The sequence below is a fragment of the Myripristis murdjan genome, chromosome 8 (assembly GCF_902150065.1).
Source record: "Myripristis murdjan chromosome 8, fMyrMur1.1, whole genome shotgun sequence".
NCBI lineage: Eukaryota > Metazoa > Chordata > Actinopteri > Holocentriformes > Holocentridae > Myripristis > Myripristis murdjan.
This window is the reverse complement of record NC_043987.1, coordinates 5681297-5704249: the sequence shown is the minus strand read 5'-3', so window position 1 is coordinate 5704249 and position 22953 is coordinate 5681297. Positions and strand designations below refer to the sequence as shown.

Sequence of the window (22953 nt, the reverse complement as noted above, 5' to 3'; positions counted from 1 at the left end):
CACCTGTTTGCGGTTGGGGAAAATAACAACTCATTTAAATTTTAATCTATTTCTCGATTACTGAATCAATCACCACCATAATAGCCATTTCACTGTAGGGAGACCATTTTTTGAAACTTGACATCACTGTATAAAATGACCTATAGTGACCTGTAGGACAATCAAAGCCTCATGAAACTTTACGACCACTGACTAGGGGATAATTTAAAAAACAAAAATCACAATAAATCGTTATATCGAATTGCAATACTTGCAGAATAGCATTACTTAAGAATTATAATTCATACCAAATAAGCATCAAACTATCGCGATAATATTAAATCGGGAGCATATAGTCCCAGCACCAACATCTAAATACACTAGCATGAACTGGGGTCGGACAAACCACGGCGGTGTGGGTTTACCACTTTGTTGGGTCAAAATCCCGCGCCTACTTGAAATATTTCCTACAGCACATGAAAGCAGCACTCATACCCACCCGCCCGCCTGAGCGACGACAGCGCTAAGCACCACGGGATTTGTAGTTCAACGGGGCGCTTTGCCTCAACTTTTGCACTTGTGCCAGTTAAGGCCAGCTTAACGCAATTTATTTTGAAGGAAGAAAGTATTTAAACATGTATGAGATTCATCAAATGTGGTCATCTTACTTCACTTGGGCCAAGAGCTCACGAGTTGACGAGTTTACCTCTTAAGTGCGAGCAGGAAAGTAACACCCTGTGGGACCCAGCGGCGGCGTCCACTCGGGCACAAAGGGCTCCTGGTGAGGCGGAGTGCAGATATGATGTTGGAGCTAGGAAACGAAACTGAACAGCCCCCGTCCTGTGAAGTTAGCTACGACACACTTTCCCGTGTCGCTGGCAGCAGCGTAAACACTAAGGTTAGCTGTCAGCGCTAGAAGTTTAATGCGTCGCCTTCTTTCTCTGCCCGGACTCAGTATGCCACTATAAACTTTCCCTCACTTCAATGAACTCAGTCAGGTAGGTGTGCCTCAACTTGGAGGAGTCGCGCCATGATATCAGGGGAACATGTAGGAGCATGCATGCTGAGTCCTGCTGGACCCCGATGTGTGTTTGTGTGTGTGTGTGAGTGTGTGTTTCCTAATTGGACACTAAATGAATACAAGCCTGATAGTATATATTGTGTATAGTGTAGTACAGAGCTTTACTCATATTTGCATGGGAGGAAATGCCTGCCAGGGGCAGACATGAATCCGCAGGATGTGCCAGATGTGGCTGCCTGTCTGTTTCTGTTTTCAGAGAAAGCTAAAGCTAAACTATCAGCTGTATCTTCACCAAATCTCTCTGTCTGTATAACCCACTTTGGTTTGTTTATTTTCTCTCAGTGTGCAAAGATGGAGCCTGCCAGACAAAAACGGAGGGAGGAGATACAGAAGGCTCTGACATTTATCCAGTGAGAGAAAAAAAAATTACTTTTTAAAAACATGAGTTCACACTGTAAAATGTGAAAGCTGCTGCGACCTTGGCTTTATCTCTTTTCTTGTGAAATGACAAACCTGACTCCTGTGTGTGTGTGTGTGTGTGTGTGTGTGTGTGTGTGTGTGTGTGTGTGTGTGTGTGTGTTTCAGGTCGTCCCTGCCTTATCCAGACCCTGAAGGCTATAAGGTACCAGCTGTAATAATATGCACAGCATTATTTTGTCTGTCCTGTCTCGACTTTTGGTTTTCACATTTTAGTGCTGGGTTTATTTAACCCATTCATTTGTTTTGTTATTTGCAAAGATATATGATGGTTCACTGTCAGTTGATACTTTTTGTCGTCAGGGAACGCTTTGATTTGGACCAGCAAGCCCCTGATCTTGGGATAGGCAGAATGAGCTTTAACAAACACTGATGAAGCAAAACCTTATTTCACTGTCAACATCTTCTCCTTGTTTGTTCAGCTGCTGTGTAGTTTAACTTTAACCCTTTGTGTGCTCCAGTGCTCCACAAATCATTCCTCTTTTTATTTGTGACCAGGAAATTATTTCATTTCTGTGCCGCCACAAGAGCAGTGCTTCATCAGTCAAATGTTTTTTGGGAATTTGTCCATTGAAGAACATTTATTCACTAATGCCGGCTGAGGCAGAAGCTTCATCCATTCATGCATGCCAAGAGTGGGTGTGCTTGAGGTGTACTGTGGGCTGTGTCAGTTATGATAGAGCTGTTTAATGAATAGAATAAGTGTGTTTTGAATTGAAGGATGTCAACATAGCCGAATTTTTGTAGTTGTATTTGATACCATTGCAAAAACAGAAATCCGATTCAGCACACACTCCTTTATTTCCAAAGTTTGCATATGCATAGACTTTTTGTGTGTCAAGTAAGTAAACATAGATGCTACATCAGAATAAGAGCACCAGAGTTATGAGTGCAGTATTGACCTGTAGCCTTCAAACAGAAAACCAGCAGCAGCAGTAGAGAGCAGGCCCACACAATCCTGATTTTTAAATTAGAGGAACTTTATGAAATGTCCAGTTGTAACCATAAAAAATAACATGATTATGTGCTCTCATTTTGATCGGCAGTGCTGTAAGCATGACTGACACTAGAAGTGTTTCAGTGTGTAAACAAACAGGCCAAGGCCGCACATGAATAAAAACAATTTGTTTCAGTGTGAGATATCAAATTGTGCTAATACTCTGTTCTCTCCTCAGGACTTTCTGACCCAGTTAGTATGGAACCTGCTGGAGGAGGGCACTACCTCGTTCAAAGACAACGAATGGGGCCAGGCGGTGAAGGACTTCAGCGAGGGGCTGAATATCGTATACTACGCTGCATCCGAGGAGATCGATATCCCCAAAGCTTTGTTGGAGAGCCTGTACGTCAATCGGGCCACAGCCTACCACAGCATGGTGAGGCACATTTGGCGTGTTTGCAGGAATGCTGCTCGTGGTGCATCAGATCAGCTGAGACAGGCAGAGAAACAGTGAAAAAGCCCTGTTACATTATGGCAAACGCCCATCCACACCCATACCTGAACTAATTACATCCCGGTAGAAGTTATGCTTCATGTTTGAGCCTGCCTCAGAGATCATCCACAAATATGCGAGTCCATTAGTCCACCTCAGTTCGTCTGTATTTTAATTTGACATCAATTGTAGAATCTGAATTACATTGTTGTTTGAGAAACCCTAACCCTGAAGCAGGAATTAAAGCAGACGGGCTTTACAAGGAAGTCATAGACCAGGAAGGAAGACTAGAGAGAGAGAGAGAGCAGTGCCACATGCTGTGCTACCCAAACAGATAATTGTTACTTTGCAGCCTAGTGTTTCAAAAGGGCATCCACTTGTAATGCTGTCAGTGTTTTGTGACGTGACCAAGTATAAGGAAGCAAAGTGAGACTATAAACAAAAATGTGTAAATGTGTGGCATTTGTATGAAGAACCCATTTCCAGTCTAAAGATAGTATTGCAAATGGAATACAAAACAAGTTTTTTTTTTTTTTTTTTTTTTTTTAAGTATTTTGTTATTACCTTCACCAAATAGTCTGTCTGCAGGATAACTCAAATAGTACTATATTTGCATAGAAATTGAATAGAAATCCAAAATAAAGAATCCAAATAAAACAAACAGCACTGTCCAACTTTCCATTCTGATTGGCATAAGGGGTGTGTTGCAGTATACCAGCATTACTTAAAGGGGGCAGGGCTTATAGCTTATAGGCCTATAGCTTTGCAAAGTGGCTAGGTTATTGGGGACAGCCAGGGTTTCAGGAGTAAAAATCATTTTTGTTTTCCTGTGTACAATGTTACATGATGATCTGAGCATTTCCAACATTTGGATGGGCTCCTGCTTGAATGATTAGTACAAATCAATAACAACTGAAATGAAATAATTCAGGTTAATTAAAAAAAAGGTGGTACAACACTTTTCTTATTAAAACTTTGTGAGATAAGTGCACTACAAGTCCCACAGTGTGTAGCCTCAACAAAGAGCCAATCACCACTCTTCAGATTGAGCTACATAGCTTTGAGCTGACTCTATACAAATATTCCATCTACATGTTTGTATAGATTCATCAACTACTACAATGCAGTGTTTTGTGCCTATTGCAATTATTTTGTTCGTAACTTAACACATATGTAAAAAGGGTAGGCACAATAAGCCTTGGCTTCAGCCTACACCTTTTTGGACTCTGAAAAATACGTTTATTAGTCTTTGAAAATGCCAATGGATTGTAACTGAGACCGAAATAAACTGTCATCTCTCTCATGTGCAATTACTCATTTGAATTACAATACAATGCCGAATATATCTGAATATGTTTTGTGGATTTAGCTGGTGTCTTCACCATAGTAATGGTCGATGAGGCTCATGGGTGCTGTACAGTTTAGATCCCTTTGACGCACCGAACCAATTTAAAATCTGATTTCTCTGAAAAGACAGCAAGCATTTGTAAGTGATGGCCATAACATAATCCTGTACTAGTGTTAGTTTGTCAAGGAGACGCCTGCCATTCAGTGTTGAATAATATTGCAGTTATAGTGAAAAGCAGATTTCCAGGTGGGGGAAAACTATGGTAAACATGCATACAGAAGCTGAAAGGGGCAAGAGGCTTGGCACAAACAGGCCTGTAACTTCCAGCTGCAGCCGTGGTGAAGGTGCACGTTCTACTGGGTGCCTTCTTGTTGGATGAAATTTGTATGTAACAACATGCAGCATAAGTTTTGCACTGGATCATAAAGCTTCTGTGTGGCTCCAGTTTTAAATGCCCCCCTCCTCTCTTTCTCACAGGGTCAGTGTCAGCTGGGTGTGCAGGACTGTGACAGAGCGCTGGAAGTGTGTAAGGAGAGCCGCAGTGCGCTATACAGGAAGGCCCTTTGTCTGAAGGAGCTTGGACAGTACAAAGAGGCGTACAACTGCACCACAGACTGTCTACTCATCACACGTCTGGTAAAGAGTAAAACAAGCTGGAGCTGTTTACTCCAGGAGGCCCAGTAATAAGCAGGATAAGAATTAGCCATCAATTGAGTGGGAAATGGAAGTTTTTTTTCTTCATTCTGTCATTCCTTTGTGTGATTTTAGAAGTATCTGCAGGACAGAGCAGAGCCCACACATAACAAACTCCAGTTAAACGTTTTCCTCTTCAGTGAAGGAGTGCACATGGACTTTGTTATGTGTGGGCTCTACTCTGTCTTGCTGTTTCTCACCCAGCCCAGCACCTCTGTTTGATGTGTGTAAAACTACTCGCTACAATGATTTGGGGAATCTAACAACCCTCTTCTGTACAGAAAATGTGTGTGGGAAAAATTGTGAATGGACACTTTGAAAGCTGAGACATTTTATTGCTAAAATTTAAAGCAGTCCCTCGGCACCGTCTTGGCCTTTGTAGGGGCCAGATAATGATTGAAATGAATGATCTTTAACGAAAGTGCTATATTAAAATGATACACGCAGGAGCAGACCTCTAAACACATTGGAATAAAGGCACAGACGACCATAATTGATCAATTTCATGTGTAAGATCGAAATAGACAGGTGGAAAACGTCATGGTTACAGTTCGTTATTTTGTCATGAGCTCAGTGGGTCATTTTTTTATCCATTCACAGGACAAACAGGTGAATGACCTGGCGCAGGAGCTGGCCATCCACTTGGGACTGAAGAATCGAAAACCTTACGTGAGCGCAAAGGTTAGTAGAGTTGATTGGATTTCTTTCACTTCTGTATGAAAGCAGGAATCCAGGTGTTTGCATGTGGAAATACAGACTTCTGCTTGCTTGAGGGTGATGGATCTTTGGGACAGATCCTCTTCTCTTGGATTTTTACATTGAAAGCAATAAAGATGTCAAATGAAAGCAAAATACAAGTAAAAAAAAACATGTAAAGTCACACATAATGCAAATGTAGTTTAATTTTACTTTATTTGCTGCTCATTTGATGAAGTAATACTGACTACTGTGGTTCACTTCTCATATAAAGTGTGTTATTTCCTCTTTCCCAGGAAGAGGTGGCTCCAGTGAGAGCTCCTAGTAACGGAAACATGTCTGTTCAAGCAGTAAAGGCAAGTACAACAGCACTCACTGCCATCCATTTAAAAAAATACTTTTCATAAGGATTTTCCAGTGAAAACATGTTAGCAGATTTTCACCTTTGCAATGAGAAAACTGCCAGCTGTAAATTTGACAACGTGTAGTTTCATGAAAACATTGAGCATGTGCTTTTTTTGGTTTTGTTTCATTCTACTCATCATTTGATGGAGATAACATATTGAGAAACAAAGCTTTTGGACACATACGTAGATATTTGTTAAATTTGGGTGTCTGATTATTTTCTTCTCCTCCTGTCCTCTCCAGGTGCCAGCTACCTATGTAGGAAATGGTCTGAATCCTCTGAGTGGCATTGCACCAGGTTAAATTCTTAGCAATGTCAAAATTTCACTGTTTTCACTTTACCAATACAGACATCACATAACTGTTACTATTTTCTCTCTAAATGAAAGTCTGCGTTCCTTATTAATGACTGAGATATTCAGAGATTCCTAAACTTCATTTAAGATAATCAGAGTTTAAAAAACCCTTGTTGCTTTTGTTCTCTGCCCTCCTGCTTCTCCTCAGTCATCGTTCCCAGCATGCCTCAGTCTTCTATACCTGTCAGTTTCAACCCCGTGGTCAAGCCTTCCGCCTTTAGTGCTCATAACTCCTTCCAGCCAATTAGCAGCCACCAACCAGCTGCCGTCTCGGTGCCGAACATGGACACTCTCGATGACTTCGAGCTGGGAGACGACTTAGACAGCCTGCTGGACTGCTATCCCAATGAACCAGAGCCCAGTGAGGTATGCTGTGTGTGTGTGTTCTGTGTTTGCGCAGACCAGTACATTTTCCATTTGTTGCTGATAATGGATTCAGGATATCCTTGACTCTACAGGGTTCAGAAGTCCAGAAAAGCAAATGAAATGAAATAAGTAATTTTCAGGCCTTTCAAAGGTTTTGTGAATTGCACAAAAACTGAGGGGAAGTGTTGAAAAAGTATTATTATTTGCTGTCAAGAAGAATAATGATCAGCTGTTGATTGATATGGCCTTTCCGACACTCTTACACCAGATAAAATACCCACCAAAATTTTCAAATCCAGTAAGGAAATTGATGCTTGTGAAAAATCTAGAAATTTGAAACTGAAAATATGTCGAAACCCTGGATCTACCACCTTTTTAATACTCTCTTTTTTGATTTCCATCCTTTTATAACTCATTTTTTTCCCATGCCCTCCAGACCCATATCCAGGCAGCGTTCCCTGAACCCAACTTGAAACCCACTCGTGTTCCTGCTGCCCCCACTGTCCTGCCTGCCCCGACACCCCGGCTCCCTCCAGCCTTCTTCAACTCAGCCACCACCTGCATCAATTCCCTGGACACCCTCTCAGCCATGGGTGGTGGGGATGCTCCTAAAGTTTCCACTCTAGGCACCCTGGACGGCCTGGACGCTTTAGATAGCTTCTCCTCTGGCCCTGGAGGTGATGCTGGCACTCCAAATTTGGAAGTGAGCGCTGCGATGAACAAAGCGACACTGGATACCCTCGATGGCCTCGATTCTCTTGATGACCTCTTGGATCCACCTCTGAACACGAGTGCTAGGGAGGATGTTGGTGAGGCCAGAGCAAAACTACATGTGGAGGAGAAGTCCCTTGATGAGTCTCTGGATTGCTTTGACACCCTGGAGACTGTCTCTGTCCCAGCTGGTCGTGGTGGCGACATCCTTAAACTTGGTGGAGAAGCCCTGGATCAGCTTGACTCCCTTGATGCTCTGGACTCATTCTCCTCTGTCAAGGGTGTCGGGACGGCTTTGCCAGCGGTCCCTATTGGGGGAGGAGGCCTGGATACCCTCTCTGATTTCAGCTTACCAGGTAATTATGATTTATTGGTGACTTTGACTGTTATTTTTATATTATTGACAAAACGGCAGGCTAACTTTTTTTGTCCACTTATTAGTTAGGGCTGAAGAATATATTGATATTATATCGATATCATGATTTGAGACTAGATATCATCTGGGATTTTAGATATTGCAATATAATGATTGGCATAAATGTTGCCTTTTCTTGGTTTTAATGACTGCATTACTGTAAAGGGATGAAGTTGAACCGAGCAGACTGTTCTGGCTGATCTAATATTTGTCTCTAGTGTTGGGCAGGGAATTCAGTTTCAGGGCTTAACCTTCATTGTCGTGACGTCTCGTATTCAGGTTGTTTTATTTCTCAGGTTGTTAATCGGGTTAAAGGGTCCTAACCTGATGCTGTGATCAAGGTAAGATAGGGTACCCTGGACCTCGGGCTGGATTCAGTAAAAGTAGGTATAGTTGATTTAATATTACCACGAAAATGCACTTACCAGGGTGTGTGACGGTCTGTTGGCCCCCTGTTTATTGACTGGCAAACATCCAGGCTTACACAAAATATACCGTTTGTTACAGGTTCCTTTATTACAGTTCACACAAGATCATGATGCTTCCTACTCTTTTCTTACTCTAGTATGCTGGGGCAATCCCCAGTACAGTTTAATTTGTTAGCAATCATCTGGGTAGACTCTTATTGAGTAATCTCTCAGTGAGTGGTTCACCAAGTCCTCCTAGAAGGAACCTCTCTTAATGCTAAAAGCTGCTAATATTTATGCTGTTACAAGGTTACATGGATGTTATATTGGGTAGGTTCCCTCCCACAAGATGAGTCATAAGCTAGTTTTCTACAGTCACACAAACAAAAGAGAGGGCTATTTCCTCTCTGCCACTGCCTTAAGGGCCTTATGCTAAGTGGGTTACTGCAATTACTGATGCAAGTTGTGGCAAACTTGTGGTTAAAGATCATGTTGAACAGGAAGTATTCAGTTCAGCTGGTTCTGGCTAGAATCAACTAGTTTCAACACATCTGCCTTGTTCAACACCCCCTCTTGAAACCAGATGACATATTTAATAGTGGTCTTGGCATACATGGATCAGAATAATGGCACATCCCACCTCTGTGAAATCACAACCATTGATGGCACATACCAGACCCCAAGGTCCATCAACACTGTTGAAGCAACTTACCTCCACTCAGTTGTGACTGCCTTTTGGGTTGCATTGCTGGTGTGTGTGGTAAGGTCTTGCATTCCATAGCCATTCATCCAGCTCCTTTGGGGGAGCAGATCTTTATGCATGGGTGCTTTGCCCCCACAAGCTTAATCGTGTTGATGCTTTTCCATGAGCCTGGGACATTGGTTAATAGACGTATGACCAATCTGTTTTCTCTGGAATCATGGAACTGCAGGTTTCCACATCGCTCTTCTCCTGCATAATCTCCAGAGATTATGCAGGAACAATTCCAAATGTGGGGAAGGAGAAGGACACAACCATAAAATGGATTTTGTTAACACTTTGCTGTGCCCCTACAAACACAGTGCAAGTACAAATAGAGTGTTCAGTTATATACCAGACCCGAAGGTCCATCAACACTGTTGAAGCAAGTTACCTCCACTCTGTTGTGACTGCCTTTTGGTTCGCATTGTTGGTTCGCATTGTTGGTAAGGTCTTGCATTCCATAGCCATTCATCCAGCTCCTTTTGGGAGGGGAAATTTATGCATGGGTGCTTGGCCCCCACAAGCTTAATCGTGTCGATGCTTTTCCATGAACCTGGGGCATTGGTTAATAGATGTGTGACCAATCTGTTTTCTCTGGAATCATGGAACTGCAGTATTCCACATCACTCTTCTCCAATCAGTTTGGGCAGTGATCTCTGGGCTTCAGGGTCCTTGTTGCCTGGGCGGAGGGAGCATGTTGTCAGCTCCGGGATGGGAATCTACTTGATTGGGCTCGTCTTTGACTGGTCGCTCCACTTGATTATAGTTGAACTCCTCCTGGAACTCATTTGCATTCCACTCTTCACCAGGGTCCATTCCTGGTGTGTTGGGTGCTAACGCTAACATTTGGGCTGCTGTCATCCCCGCAGAGAACGAGAATCCCCTCTGGATATTGCAGAACTGGGTGACTTCATGCCGTTGGAGACCCCGTTTGTTCTACACACTCTCAGAAATCTAGATCCGTCTACCCTTGCAGCCTCGCTGGTATTGTGTCTGTCATCCTGGTGCCCAATCCCTACGTGATTGTGTTTGGGGCCGCCATAGAAATCAGATAGGGTGTCTGGGTCACGTGACTGGATCCTGCCACTATACTGCCTTCTGCATAAATTTCCCTGCGCCCCAACCCCATCATTCCTCTGGATAGAGCCTTCCTGGTAGAAGTCATATCCACTACTCATGTGTGCATGTTTCCATGTTGTGAGTACTCCCTACCATCTGCTGTACTTTCCCACTATTGGGGGACGCCTGGATAAGTGCTGCGTCTTGGTTTGTCACCACATATCTGAGATACAGATCCTCATGGGGCTTGCCTTTCCAACCAGGGCCCGTATATACCAAGGGTGTGTACATGTAAAAATTATGCTGAGTAAAAATCTGTGCAAAGATCAGTATGTATTAAAGGGAAACTTGACGTGAGAATGTCTGCAGGTGGCGTACACACGTTTTCAAAGAATGTAGAGTCACTCGGAGAGGTTATGCAGGAACAATTCCAAATGTGATATTTTTTATTGTTAGAATTTAAACCATTCGCTGTGTAGAGGGGGTCAGTGACCCACATTCATGTCATATGGTTTTCTGCTTATGGAGATTGGATTTTTGTGGGCTATACACCAGTTCTGCCATTGTTGGGTGATTATATCCAAGTTGCTCAATTATCCTTCCTGAGCGATTGATTCTTAGAGGACCATTTTTACCTCTGTGTCTCTCAGTTGGCTACAATTCGTGCCTCTGGGCAGCCATTCCTGTTACTGGCTGGATTCAGTAAAAGTAGGTATAGTTGATGTAATATTACCAATCAAATGCACTTACCAGGGGGTCGACGGTCTGTTGTGGAGGACTTCTTCTAAGTTTATTGACTGAGAACATCTTGTTTCAGGCCAACACAAGATGTCCTGTTTGTTATGGGGTCTTTCATGAGAAAAAGAGAGGTATGAGAGAAAGTGAGGACAGCTGTCGATGTGAAACTAAGCAGGAGTTTGCTAAACTGGAGAGCTGATCTGAAAAGCAAATATTCATCAAAATATGAAACTTGGCAGTGTTTTGTTGTTGATTGGCTTTTATTGACATCTGCTAAGGGATCAAAATTATTTAAAGGGGAAGGGGTAATTCCTTCATTCATGTTTTTTTTTTCACCCTTTCTCTAGACTGATAGCTGTTGTTCTTCTCCCTTCTTGGTACTTAGTCACAATGATGTTGCACATGAATCAGCATGATGGATGTAGGGAGGCACACTGCATTTAACAGTGTGCATGATGGATGTTGATGTACATGTTAACGCAGTCCACAGGTCTGTATTTTAACTTTTTTTTTTTTTTCCATTACTCCTCAGGTGTCCCGCCTTCTCACAGTGCTGTTGCTGCTCCGGCCACACGCACAGTCAAGAATAACCACAAAGTAAGACTTAATGTGAGGATTGTATTACCAGCCCTTTTTGTTCATTTGTGAGCACTAACTGAAATCTGATTCTTACCACGGCAATGAAGAACAAGAACAGCCATGTGTCCAGTGCGGTGTGTAACCCCCTGTCAGCCACCCACGACTTCATGCCAGCCTGCTCTCTCTGTTTCCCCCGGGAAGGTATGTTAGCCCACCAGCCTTGACTGCACAAGGCTCACTACACTGAGCTGTTGCCGACACCGAGCCTTCACTCTTGTTAGCTGGTTAGGATTTTACTGCTTGACAGGTTGTCACATCCTTCTGTCTCCCCCAAACTGAATACATTTCATGGAGAAGGAACTTGTAGTTTTATCTGCATCCTGCACCTCTTCTTTAAACCAGGCAGAAAGACCAAAAAGGGAAGAAAGCATTAAGTCATCATGCCAAGAAATCGATGCTGACTCCTGTCAGTGAGATATAACAACTATCTGGCAAAATAATAATTTGTTTGGTGCTTGTGAGTTTGCACCTTCAGTACCAACAAATACATTTACTTTAACTAGTTTGTAATTCCTTTCCATCTGCAAACTGGTGATGCTTTGCAATCACACGTTTCTCTAAATCATCCACAATCCCTGTTTTTCATTCATCTTTCATTTTTACATTTTACCTTTTCCTCTGTGTCTCTGTTTCCCCATCCCTCTCATTTTCAGGTCAAGGGATTTATACTTTTGTGCACAAGCCAGACCTCGTCCACACCTGCAAGCGAGACATTCTGTTATGTCGGAAGAAGGCAGGTTACCTCTCGGAGTGGACCAGAGTGCGACCAATTCCTACCTGGACCTCTTTTTCTGGGCCTTTTGTCCTTTGCAGAGGTAAGAGTGTCAAATGGCTGACTATCATGTTGCCTGACACAAACAAACCAGAGGGCGTGTTTGTGTGTCCTCCTAGGTGTTTGCTTCATAAAGGAAAGTAATGCTGGGAGGGTTTTTGAATGTAAACAAACTTAACTGTGCGTGTGTATTACACTTGATCCTGGATTAGGCAGTGTGGTGGAGAGACAGAGTAGCCAAATTCTTGAAATTGCTTTGATAACTCACTTTCCCAAACTCGCTAGACAACCCTCGACTGGCCATTGGCAGTATGCAGCATCAAGCAGAGATCAATAGCTATCTGTTTACTTTTGCTATGAATAGTTAACAGTTTATGGCTGTAGTTGTTACCATGGATGCCATTGGAGTGCACAGGCATCCTTGATTGGACTCGCTAGTCTTGCTCTTGCTGGTCTTATACATTGCCTACATTTATAAATACAATGGCATTCTGCTACTGTGACTGAGAAGAAACATTTACGGCTGTAGGTATCACTGGTCCAGGTAAAGATAAATTCAATAGAACCTAACCAATAATTTTTTTCACATACTGAGATTGGTATTGTTCCCAAAAGTCCTGTATCAGACAGGCTGTAGATTTCAGCAGACTGAAGGACAGCCATGCCAGTGCCCCGATTCATCCAAACTTGGCCATGTAACAAATGGCCATGTAATTGCAGTAAATAATTGGCCTGGGCTCAGGCAGGGCAGCATTGTTCACGTCAGTCTCTGTGTGTTGAATTGTGTGCGCTGGATAGACAGGATTTTGTGTGCTCTGATTGGTCCAGAGTTGCTGAAGTCTGGTGATTTGGGCCTGTGCAAGTTTGGGGAGAAGTGCACCTTTGCCTTCAACCAGCTTGAGATTGACGTGTGGACGGAGGAGAGGAAAGGAACCCTGGACAGAAGTGTGCTGTTTGACCCGACAGCCGTCAAACTGGATCCTGTTTACACCGTCACACGGCTGCTGCAGGAGCACAAGGGCATGTTCCTGTTCCTCTGTCAGGTTCGTGTATGCACAAGAACACAAAACACAGTAGAAACTTCTAGGGATTATTTTCATTGTCCATTAAATGATTTTTTTTTTCATTTAGGCTAATTAATCATTTAGGCTATAAAGTATCATAAATATTGACAAACGCTCATTGGATGTTAGCAGAAAGTGATGTCCTCAAATTTCTTCTTCTTCTTCATTCTTTAGTCTGACCAGCAGCCACAAAGCAAAGAAGTATTCATTTATTATGATAACAAAGGACAAAGTAGCAAACCTTAGCATCTTAGTGGTTTTAGTGATGCTGTAATCAACAAAAACATTGGCGTTTTATTTGATAAATGACAAAAACGATTAGTTTATTGTTAAAATTATCACTGAAATTTCTGTTGATTGATTAATTGACTAATCGTTACAGTGCTAGGTTAGCATCTTGCATCTTTAGCTTTATGGAGAGAATCTAGTTTAAATTTGTTTAATGTGAACTTTAATTAAATCTTTTTTTAAGCGTCCGTGTTGTTAATTGTAAAGCATATATTTCTATTCATACCTATTCACATGAGGCGTATCCATTAATATATTGGTTAAGGTGGTCTCTTTCAGTCTTTCATTTTGTCTGTTCTTCCTTTCTGTTTCTGTCCCTCTCTCCTCTTATCTCTCTCTCTCCTTTCACTTTCACTTTCTCCTTATCTGTGTCCACAGGAGTGCTATGACAGTAAACCAACGATCATCAGTAGGCGCTGCAGAGATGACAAGGCCATCTGCTCGAACTTGCACGCTCCACATGCTTTCGATGATAATAAGTGAGTTGCGTTCAGAGCACAAACATGCCAGTGCAATGCTCATTTCAGCTCATCTCATTCATTCACTCAAGTCAACAAACCTTCACTCACTCACTCACACACACACACACACACACACACACACACACACACACACACACACACACACATACTATGGCAAGCCGTTTTAACACTTAAACAGTGGGGCCGACTAGTAGTGATTTAGTTTTCACTGCTGGAAATGTTTTGTCAGAATGTTAATTTACAGTATCTGTAAAACATTTTTGACACGCTGCAAATATATTTTCACATGTAGAAATTACATTTTGACAAGTCAAAACTGATTTACGGTTACGTTTCATTTAATTGTGGATATCAACAATTGCATTTGAGATATGTCTGACATATTGGCAATAGTACCTCAGATATAGCTGTCTGATTAAATGTTAAAAGGGCTTGCAGCAATGACATTTTGACTAGTGCAAATTCCTTTTTTGATATCTAACATTAAATTCTGACTAGTTATGAAAGGAATTGTAGATATCTCAAATATAATTATTACTAGTATGAATATCATTTTCAATAGTACTAATAGTATTTTAGATATCTGAAATGCAATTCCAGATATCTGAAATTATATTCGTACTACCTGGATGTATTTTGACCGGGATGACTGATAACCTCCACAGGCATCTCACATTCCTACTAGTTACAATTCCAATTATTTGATTTTGACTAGTCACAATTTAATTTTAGAATTCCATTTATGATATCTGTAATGTAAAAATGCAATGATCATTTCCACTAGTTAGAATTGAATTGTTGATATCAATAATTAAAGACCCCATGAAATGGACTCTTACTTAGACGTGGTGCAAGGAAGCATCGTTCCAAAGTGCAAACTAATAGGGTATCAGTTTGAGAGAGAAACACAGTTTTATTTGAAGGGATGAGGCAGATGAGAGAGGATTTTTGAAGATTTGTGAAGATTTTATTGGTTGAAACTTTAAATTACACCCACTAGTGCAGGATGATGTCACTGTTTAAGTTCCTCTGTTTTACAGGAAGTAGAGGTCATGTGAGGTCATTTCATGAGGACTTTAACATGCTGACAAGTGAGAATTGAGTTGGAGATATCTGTAATTAGAATTACAACCAGTCAAAACTGCATTGTGGATATGTCGACTTGGAATTATAACACATCAAAATTGTATTATAGATATCTGTAATTTATTTTCAGTATAAATCAGTGGTTAAAAGTTCACTTGTTGTAATTAAGTTAATGATATCTACAAAGTAATATTCTGCTAGTAAGAGTTGAATTGTTGATATCAAGAATTAACATTTTGACTGGAAAGAAATGAATTGGAGATTTCTTTAAATAGAATTACTACTGGTCAGAATTACAGTATGGATATGTTGGCTTGGAATTCTGACTAGTCAGAAAGCAGTTGTTGATATCTACAGTTGTTATTACTGCGACTGATTAAATGGTGGAACAGCTTGCCATATACACACACACACACACTAATGCCCCTCTCTCCTTGCTCATCAGGTGCTTGGCATATATGATGATGAACACCACTGTGAACTACAGAAAGATCCGCCAACTCCACATCCTGTGCCACCTGGATTTGTGCCGCCAAGCCGTTCGCTACGGCTGCCTTAGAGAGGACAGCTGCCACTTTGCCCACTCCGTCATAGAGCTGAAAACCTGGAGGATGCAGAGAGACACAGGTGCATTTTGTCAGACCCATGTGATGTGACAGGAACAGCTTAGTTCCCATTTATTAACATTTAACAGCAGAGAAAAGCAGTGACAGATTGTGCAGGTGACATGGAAAACTCCAAGGTGCTTGTGAGTAAAGGTGGAACAATAAATCGATAATGCAATATATTGTGATACTTGCTCCTTCCTTGTGGCACATCAATAATTCAAAACCTCTACAAAACATTTATTTTTGCTACATCCGCTCTGAGCAGCAACTGTCTTTTAGCAGTGTAGGTATACATCAGCAGCACACAGCTCGAGGCTGCACCTCCTCTACTTACATGTTTGTTTATCAGAGTTGGCTATGCAACTGCAGGAAAACTCTGTGGTAGTTTTCCAACTGTTGCTAAAGCCTGGTAGATTTCCACTGAGTCATGCTCAATCATATTACACAGCTTTAGAGCACTCTTCCATTGTTTGACTTCCACAGCGGACAACGTGATTATGAATGTATTCTGGATGATATTTGGGGGATTTGAGTTGATATTCTACCAGAATGAAGACTTCAACTCAGTGCTTGCACACACAGTTCACATTGTGCAGCTGGCTCTGTTCTGAATTTATTTTTGCACTCCAACTGCATCTGATAAATGCAACAGGCTTGTGCAGCTGCAAAGTTTTGAGCAAGAAGAACACAAATTGCGTGTTAATATTCAGTTTATTCTCAAGGTGATTTTGTGAAGTATTGTTGTGGCAAGCCAACTTTTTTCCAGCTTTTGTGTCTCTAAAAATCAACAGAAAGCTAAATTTGATGGCTGTCCTTGTTTCCAAGCCTTGTTTGATGAACGTTTGTTCTTGATAACAGTTGTAATGAATTGAGAAGCTCTGAGTGGCAACAACTCTTGTCCATCCTGCTTTTACCAGAGAGAACTGTTGTTCATGATCCCAAATCACATCGATTGGGAAACAAGTCCGTGTGAGATCTGATGGTGTTGTTGTGGGCAGCTTCTCCTGGCCAATAGGCTTGTTTTTTGAGCGTCCTTTCCCTCTTTAGTAGACAGGTTGCAGTACAGCAGTACAGGAACCTTTTTGGAGGAGGTGGGGCAGTGACAAGCAACAAAGGCCCTGGGCCAGATGGCATGATTACACCGTTACAGCCCTCAGCCAACTGAGCCACATGGCCGCTCCGGCTGACAAACCTGGCAATCATCCACATATCAGCCACGTTTTTCTGGTTGCTCAGCTCCATAGGAAGTGACTGGACATTCTGATAATGTCGATCAAAAGTTTTGATCAAAAGTTTTCTTCACCTTGTGTGCTTGTGTAACTTATTGTTTTTGTAGCTATCACACAGAGATAATCAGTTATTTTAGACAATGGAGGGAAAAAATTGCTCCTCAGTGGCTTTCAAGGCTCATATGACAGTTGCTCTTAAGATATATAGACCTTAAAGACCTTTAAGAGAAAGCCTGTCAGAGGTAGTTGTTGAAGTTTTAAAATTAGGACTGTTGCCATGCCAAGCACAAACCAGAAGGTGGCAGTAGCCTGTAGTGTTCCGCTTGTTTATGTGTGTGTGTGTGTGTGTGTGTGTGTGTGTGTCCCTTATAGGTATCACGGTGGAAGAGATTGTGAAGGAATCCATAAAATACTACGAGAAGCAGGAGCAGAATTCAGCCAAACAGAAAGTGAATAAAGTGAGAAAAGAATAACTGTCTCAATATTTCAGAAATGACTTTATTTGATGTTATGTTCCTTTGACATACCACCTGACATGTCTGGTCTGGACAAAATCATTTTATTACATCAGTCAGCAACAGAGAGTAGTATAACAGACCATTTATATGGATATGTCAAGGATTATTGCTTTAAATGAAGGATAAAAAGGTAAAAAAAAAATGAATGCATGAATGACCATCACCATTTTCTCTACTACCTTTTGCTCCTCAGCCAAACTTCTCCCCTGGAGCTTTTGGAGGAGGTCCTAATAAACCATTGGGAGGAGGAAAAGGAGCAAAGAGTCTCAACTTGAAGATGAAGTTTGCCTGCGCTGGGTGCTGGCTGAACGGCCTGATCAGCGAGCCAGACAAAGCCCTGAAGTACTGCACAGCCCGGGCCAGACACGCGTGAGCAAGAACCAATGCATTGCATGGGTTTCTTCATTTGATCTAATAATTTAGATGTCTTTTAAAGCTTGGAAATTCCACAAAATAACCTACAAAAGTATGAAAAGATTACCCGGCTGATATTAGCTGCGATTCTGCTGAGCACACTTGTAGAGATGTGTCTTTGTTATAGTATATGTTTGGATAGTTCATGTTTCACAACTTCACAAGCTTATTTTTGAACACGTAAAGTTAATAAAATATAGATAGGATAGAAAAATAATCTATTATGCCAATTAGATTAAAAAGGTGGTACACAGCACTGACCTGATAAAAACATTGTTCGTATTGCATTTTCTGTCTCCTGCAGCTGGACCAAAGAGCGACGAGTGCTGCTGGTGAAATCCCCAGGCAGGAATAAGTGGGTTCAGGTTCGACCACTTCCGCACGCCAAGAACTACCCACTACAGTATGATGTATGTGTGCCTCCTCATCCTCACTTCTTGATCCATTTCTATACAACAAATAATTTCCACCGTGCAGTCTGCTTCATCAGAGGCATTCCAACAGTGGTTTTTCTCCAACTACATTCTCACAACCTCTTAATGCTAACTTCATCTTAGTGCTGTGAAGAGATGTTTTTGCTGCCAAAATACTTCAAGATTAATCCAGCAGTGAGGACATTAGATGATTGTGATGTCTTGACTTGTCTCTCGAATGTTTGTACTTCACATTGGGATCTGGGTGTCACTGAATAATGTTTCTCCTTGCAGCTATGTACCCAAATTTTGGAGAAAAGGAAATGCACCTACACTGGAAACTGTACATTTGCTCACAGCCAAGAGGAGAAGGAGCTGTGGACCTATATGAAGAATAATGACTGTGAGTTAACATGGTGCTGTTAACTCACAACAGGTTCATAGTTGATGTGATGGAAACCAGTTGAATTGGTTTACTGGTTTCTCCTCACTGGTTGAACCTCCTGATCTGTGAAATCACATGTTGTAATGATATGCTGGAAGGGTCTAGTCAGAATAATTCAGTTTAGTGGGTGTTGATAAGACTCATGTCCCCAGGTGTGTGGTTTGACATTTGACCTTCGTCAGGTGTGTTTTCTGCCAATATAGATAATCCCACTGTCATTTAACATCAAATTCACACTTGTAATTTAAATCTGCGCCTGCAGTGAGGGACATGCAGCAGATATACGACATGTGGCTGTCCTTAGCCAACCAAAACCGCCAGTCGGATGGAACCGCACTCACCCAGTCCAACCCCCTGGCTGAGGAGAAATGCATCGTCATGCCAACGGACTACGCCGACCCAATGGTGGGTAGACAGAGTTTGAATACTCAGATATTTCTGCACCATTTGTTTTTCAGTTTGATCTTGTAAATGCCCTAAAAACAATATAACAAATCTATTTGTAAGTTCTCTTAAAGGACTACTGCAATGTTTGGGGCAAAACACCCTTTTTCCAACTTACCCAGACTGAGACAAGATGTTCGATACCATGTTCACCTGTATGCTTCCAGTGGTTCAATTCCTATGGGTACCATTTAGTGTTAGCTTAGCATAAAGACTTGAGGTCTATGGGAGTCGTTAGCCTAGCTCTGTCAAAATGAAAACGCAAACCTTATAGCAACTCTGTAGCTGTCTTATCTACACAATGTTTCATTGCATTTGCATTTTTGTCTTTATGCTAAGCTAACACCAAATGCTACCCATAGGAACCAAACCACTGGACGTACAGAGGTGAAAATGGTATCAAACATCATCTGGGTAGGATAGAAGAATAGAAGAGTATTTTGCCCAAAACGTTGGAGTATTCCTTTTTATTATGCCTGACTGCTGACTAAAGCTTTGGTGTAGGCCTTGACTGACTATGCGCCTGTATTCTGTAATTTTAAGCAAAATGCTGCTGCTGCTGCTGCTGCTGCTGCTGCTGCTGATGATGACGATGACAACGATGATGATGATGATGATGATGATGATGATAGTAATGACTGTTATTCTCGGATTTTAGAGTAGCTTCCACTGCCGTCTATGTGGGAGGCACAGTAACAGCGAGCGCCAGTGGCAGCAGCACATCTCCTCTGAGAAGCACAAGGACCGAGTGTTTAGTTGTGAGGGAGAGGATGAGTCTCTGACCTGGAGCTACCGCTTCCCTGGCCCACGCTTTGAAATCTGTCCCAAGTAAGAGGTTTCCCTGTCTGTCAGTGCTGGTCGGTTTGCTTTTAACTCAGTTAGTGCAAAATGTAATTTGATGCTGTAGCCCAAAGACTGGCGATTGGGTGTTGAAGACTCACTGGTTCCAGTCCAAGGATGAGCTTGGAAAGTCTGAGCCATGAGGGTTAATGAATATTCTCCCATTGCTCCACTATTGTCAGTGAGTCTTTGAGCAAGGCACCTAATGCCTAACTGCTGTTTAAAGGTTTAATGCCCAATAGATGAAGACTGTCTTCCCACTGGGAAGCTCCCTTGCATTTATCTGTGCAGTCTTCCTGGCTATTACAAATGTATTTTCTCACTTTGTTGTTGAAAGTCTTTTTTTTTTTTTTTTTTATTTCTGAGCAAATTTTTAACCTAAATTCACAGAGCATTTAGCATAATGGGTTGTTTCTCATGTATAGCACTGATTGAATGAATTCCCCCAAATAATTTACAGTAATAACATTGCAGGTCCTATGTGTCTGATGTTATGAATCATTCCCCACATTAGAATTGTCAGACTTCTATCTGAAAAGACCAGTGGAGTGATGATTATGAGCTATCCCATATTTAACATGGTCCGGTATTATTTATAATCAGTTAGATACTAAATCATTAATTTCCACTCAATTTGGTTGTCCAGCACCATTGAAACATAATTCACACTGTGTTACATTCGAAATAAAAGTGAGACACATTGAAACCATTAAAAATGCCAGGTTTAAATGATCGCAATGATTGACAGGTTGGACAGCGAATGCCCTGAAGGTGCGAGCTGCGACTTTGCCCACAGCCCAGAGGAGCTGCAGGAGTGGCTAGAGAGGCGGGACTTCCTGAGAAGGAAGTTGGCCAAAGCCAGGGAAGACATGCTCATCATGCCTGACGAGTTAGACTTTGGGAAGTACAACTTTCTACTTCAGGACTAAAAAGAATGTTTTGTTTTGTTTTGTTTTTTTCCTGAAAAATATGGTAACTGCCAATTTTCTGAACCTTGTTTTGATGGAAACCATTAAATTAGAACTGGTAATCAGAATTCCTCAGGAGTGAAAGTTGAGGTATGTCACTGCCAAAAGATCACTTGAAATATGAAACACATGCATCTCCCCGTAATATTTTAATTTCATTTATCAGCACTGTTGCTCACAGTGTATGGAGAGTTTTTTCACATACAGTAGCTTATTTTGTTCATGTCTCATCAGCTGCAGACTACTTCACAACATCTTTAGTGAAAAGAAATCTCTAAAAGTATGAAGAAGTAACAGTCTATGTTGGCAATAGCGTGATTTTACAAAAAAAAACAAGATACAAACACTGACCTCTTCCATCATAGTCCACAAGTATTCATATACACACTGCTTTTGTTTTCCATCTACACTCACTAAACTGCAGGAAAGGTGAAGCAGCTCAGGATCATTTTACACTCAGCTGAACTTCTTGTAATGATCAATGCAATACATTTACATGTTTTATTTTACCTTCAAGAGCATGTTAAAGGCTTTAACCAAGTAAATATGCACCACAAGTTCAAAACAAATGAGAAAAACTCATGGTAACCTAAGTTTGACACTTGCAGAAAGGTATATAGTATCTGCTTTTGGTGGTTATATGTACCTTGTATTGTTATGAAGAAAATAGTCATAAAAAGTGCAATTGAAAATATTCAGTATTATCACTGTCAACCCACACTGAGTCACTGAGAAATCATAAAACCTCACCCCTGTCTTTTTGGCAAGATGTAACTCAGTTACTCTGATTTAATTTGGGGAAATGTGTAACAAAACCCCCACTGTGAGAGAAAATTCTTTTGTTGAGCATTTTGAATTTGCCGTTCTGTTTTAGTAAACAGATGGAGAAGACCTTGCAGCTGCAGATAAAGGCTGTTATGGCGAGTTGCCCACCCATGACAGTTTACAAAGTTCACCTCTCAAATTTTAATGGCTAATAATGAATAAAGTGAATGGCATGTGGTGGTACTAGTCTACCTCATTTGCAATCAATATGTGCCCATAGTATGTAGCCTCACATATGATAGTCTCTGTAGATCATTATACTAAAATATGTGATATTAGGTACCATCTTGATTTGTAATGCATCTGTAAGTCCTTGAAAACATAAGAAAATATAAAAGATATTCTTGAGCTTCCCTATTGGATTCGATGCCAAAGCACTAAGTCTGTAGACAGACACTAGGTTGGTGTGCTGAGATGGTTCCTCAGATACTCAAAGGCAGACCGATGAAGAGGATTGTGTTTTTCAAGTGTATTGCTGTCATCATTTTTTCTTATTCTCTGAAAAATTCAGCTCACTAGATGAAAGATTGTTTAATTTCATTCACTCAAATCTGGTATCACGTTTGTGAAGGAGCAGATTGGAGAGAATAAAGAATTTTGTCCTTTTTGTGTATGTTTATTTCAATTGTTCATTTTCAGCACAATAATAAGGATAATTAGCCCAGTAGACCTGTTTCGTTCAACTCGGACTGCCAAGTCATTGTGGTTATGTCTAAATACGTGGGTTGAGGTAGATGAACTGCAGTGTTATAACGTGGTTGTAGCAGTGCAGGATAAGTCTGAACAGCCTAGGTGATTAGTGTATGCATGCTTGGCTAAACTACAAAGCCTTTCCAAGTTGATGCAATTGAGAATGCCTGCTGATGGATCTAAAAACTATATTGGCTGATCCAGTAGCATTTTTATCTCATTTGGTAGGTTATTACAGCATTTTTCTTCTATGTAGTTGAAAACGTAAACATGTGCCGCAGTGAGCCGTGTGTCCTCAGGACTCGTCTCCCACATGCCGGCGTGTGTGGAGAAATGTGCTCGCACTGTTGTTGTAGCCACAGAGCCCGCCCCTGCATGCTGATTG

The 22953-nt window shown here is 41.4% G+C and overlaps 1 protein-coding gene across 1 annotated transcript; it reads left to right on the top strand.

The window, feature by feature from the left end:
• Window positions 1-764: 764 nt before the first annotated feature.
• Window positions 765-21471, top strand: LOC115364205 (zinc finger CCCH domain-containing protein 7B-like). Its single transcript, XM_030058669.1, has 23 exons — window positions 765-977; window positions 1343-1410; window positions 1586-1622; window positions 2653-2850; window positions 4733-4891; window positions 5549-5629; window positions 5941-6000; window positions 6293-6347; window positions 6554-6771; window positions 7208-7838; window positions 11376-11440; window positions 11530-11623; window positions 12136-12297; window positions 13083-13297; window positions 13985-14085; window positions 15620-15801; window positions 17384-17469; window positions 17723-17898; window positions 18248-18353; window positions 18651-18759; window positions 19064-19206; window positions 19904-20073; window positions 20834-21471. Exons 2-23 carry the CDS (start codon window positions 1352-1354, stop codon window positions 21012-21014), a joined length of 3288 nt encoding a protein of 1095 aa, XP_029914529.1. The 5' UTR covers window positions 765-977; window positions 1343-1351; the 3' UTR covers window positions 21015-21471.
• The last annotated feature ends 1482 nt before the right edge of the window (window positions 21472-22953 follow it).

Bases quoted from the DNA above. Each gene is read 5' to 3' on its own strand.
- LOC115364205 (XM_030058669.1), top strand. From the start codon at position 1,352: ATGGAGCCTGCCAGACAAAAACGGAGGGAGGAGATACAGAAGGCTCTG. The intron at 1,411-1,585 runs GTGAGAGAAAAA...TGTGTGTTTCAG, and splicing joins AAGGCTCTGACATTTATCCA to GTCGTCCCTGCCTTATCCAG. The intron at 6,772-7,207 runs GTATGCTGTGTG...CATGCCCTCCAG, and splicing joins ATGAACCAGAGCCCAGTGAG to ACCCATATCCAGGCAGCGTT.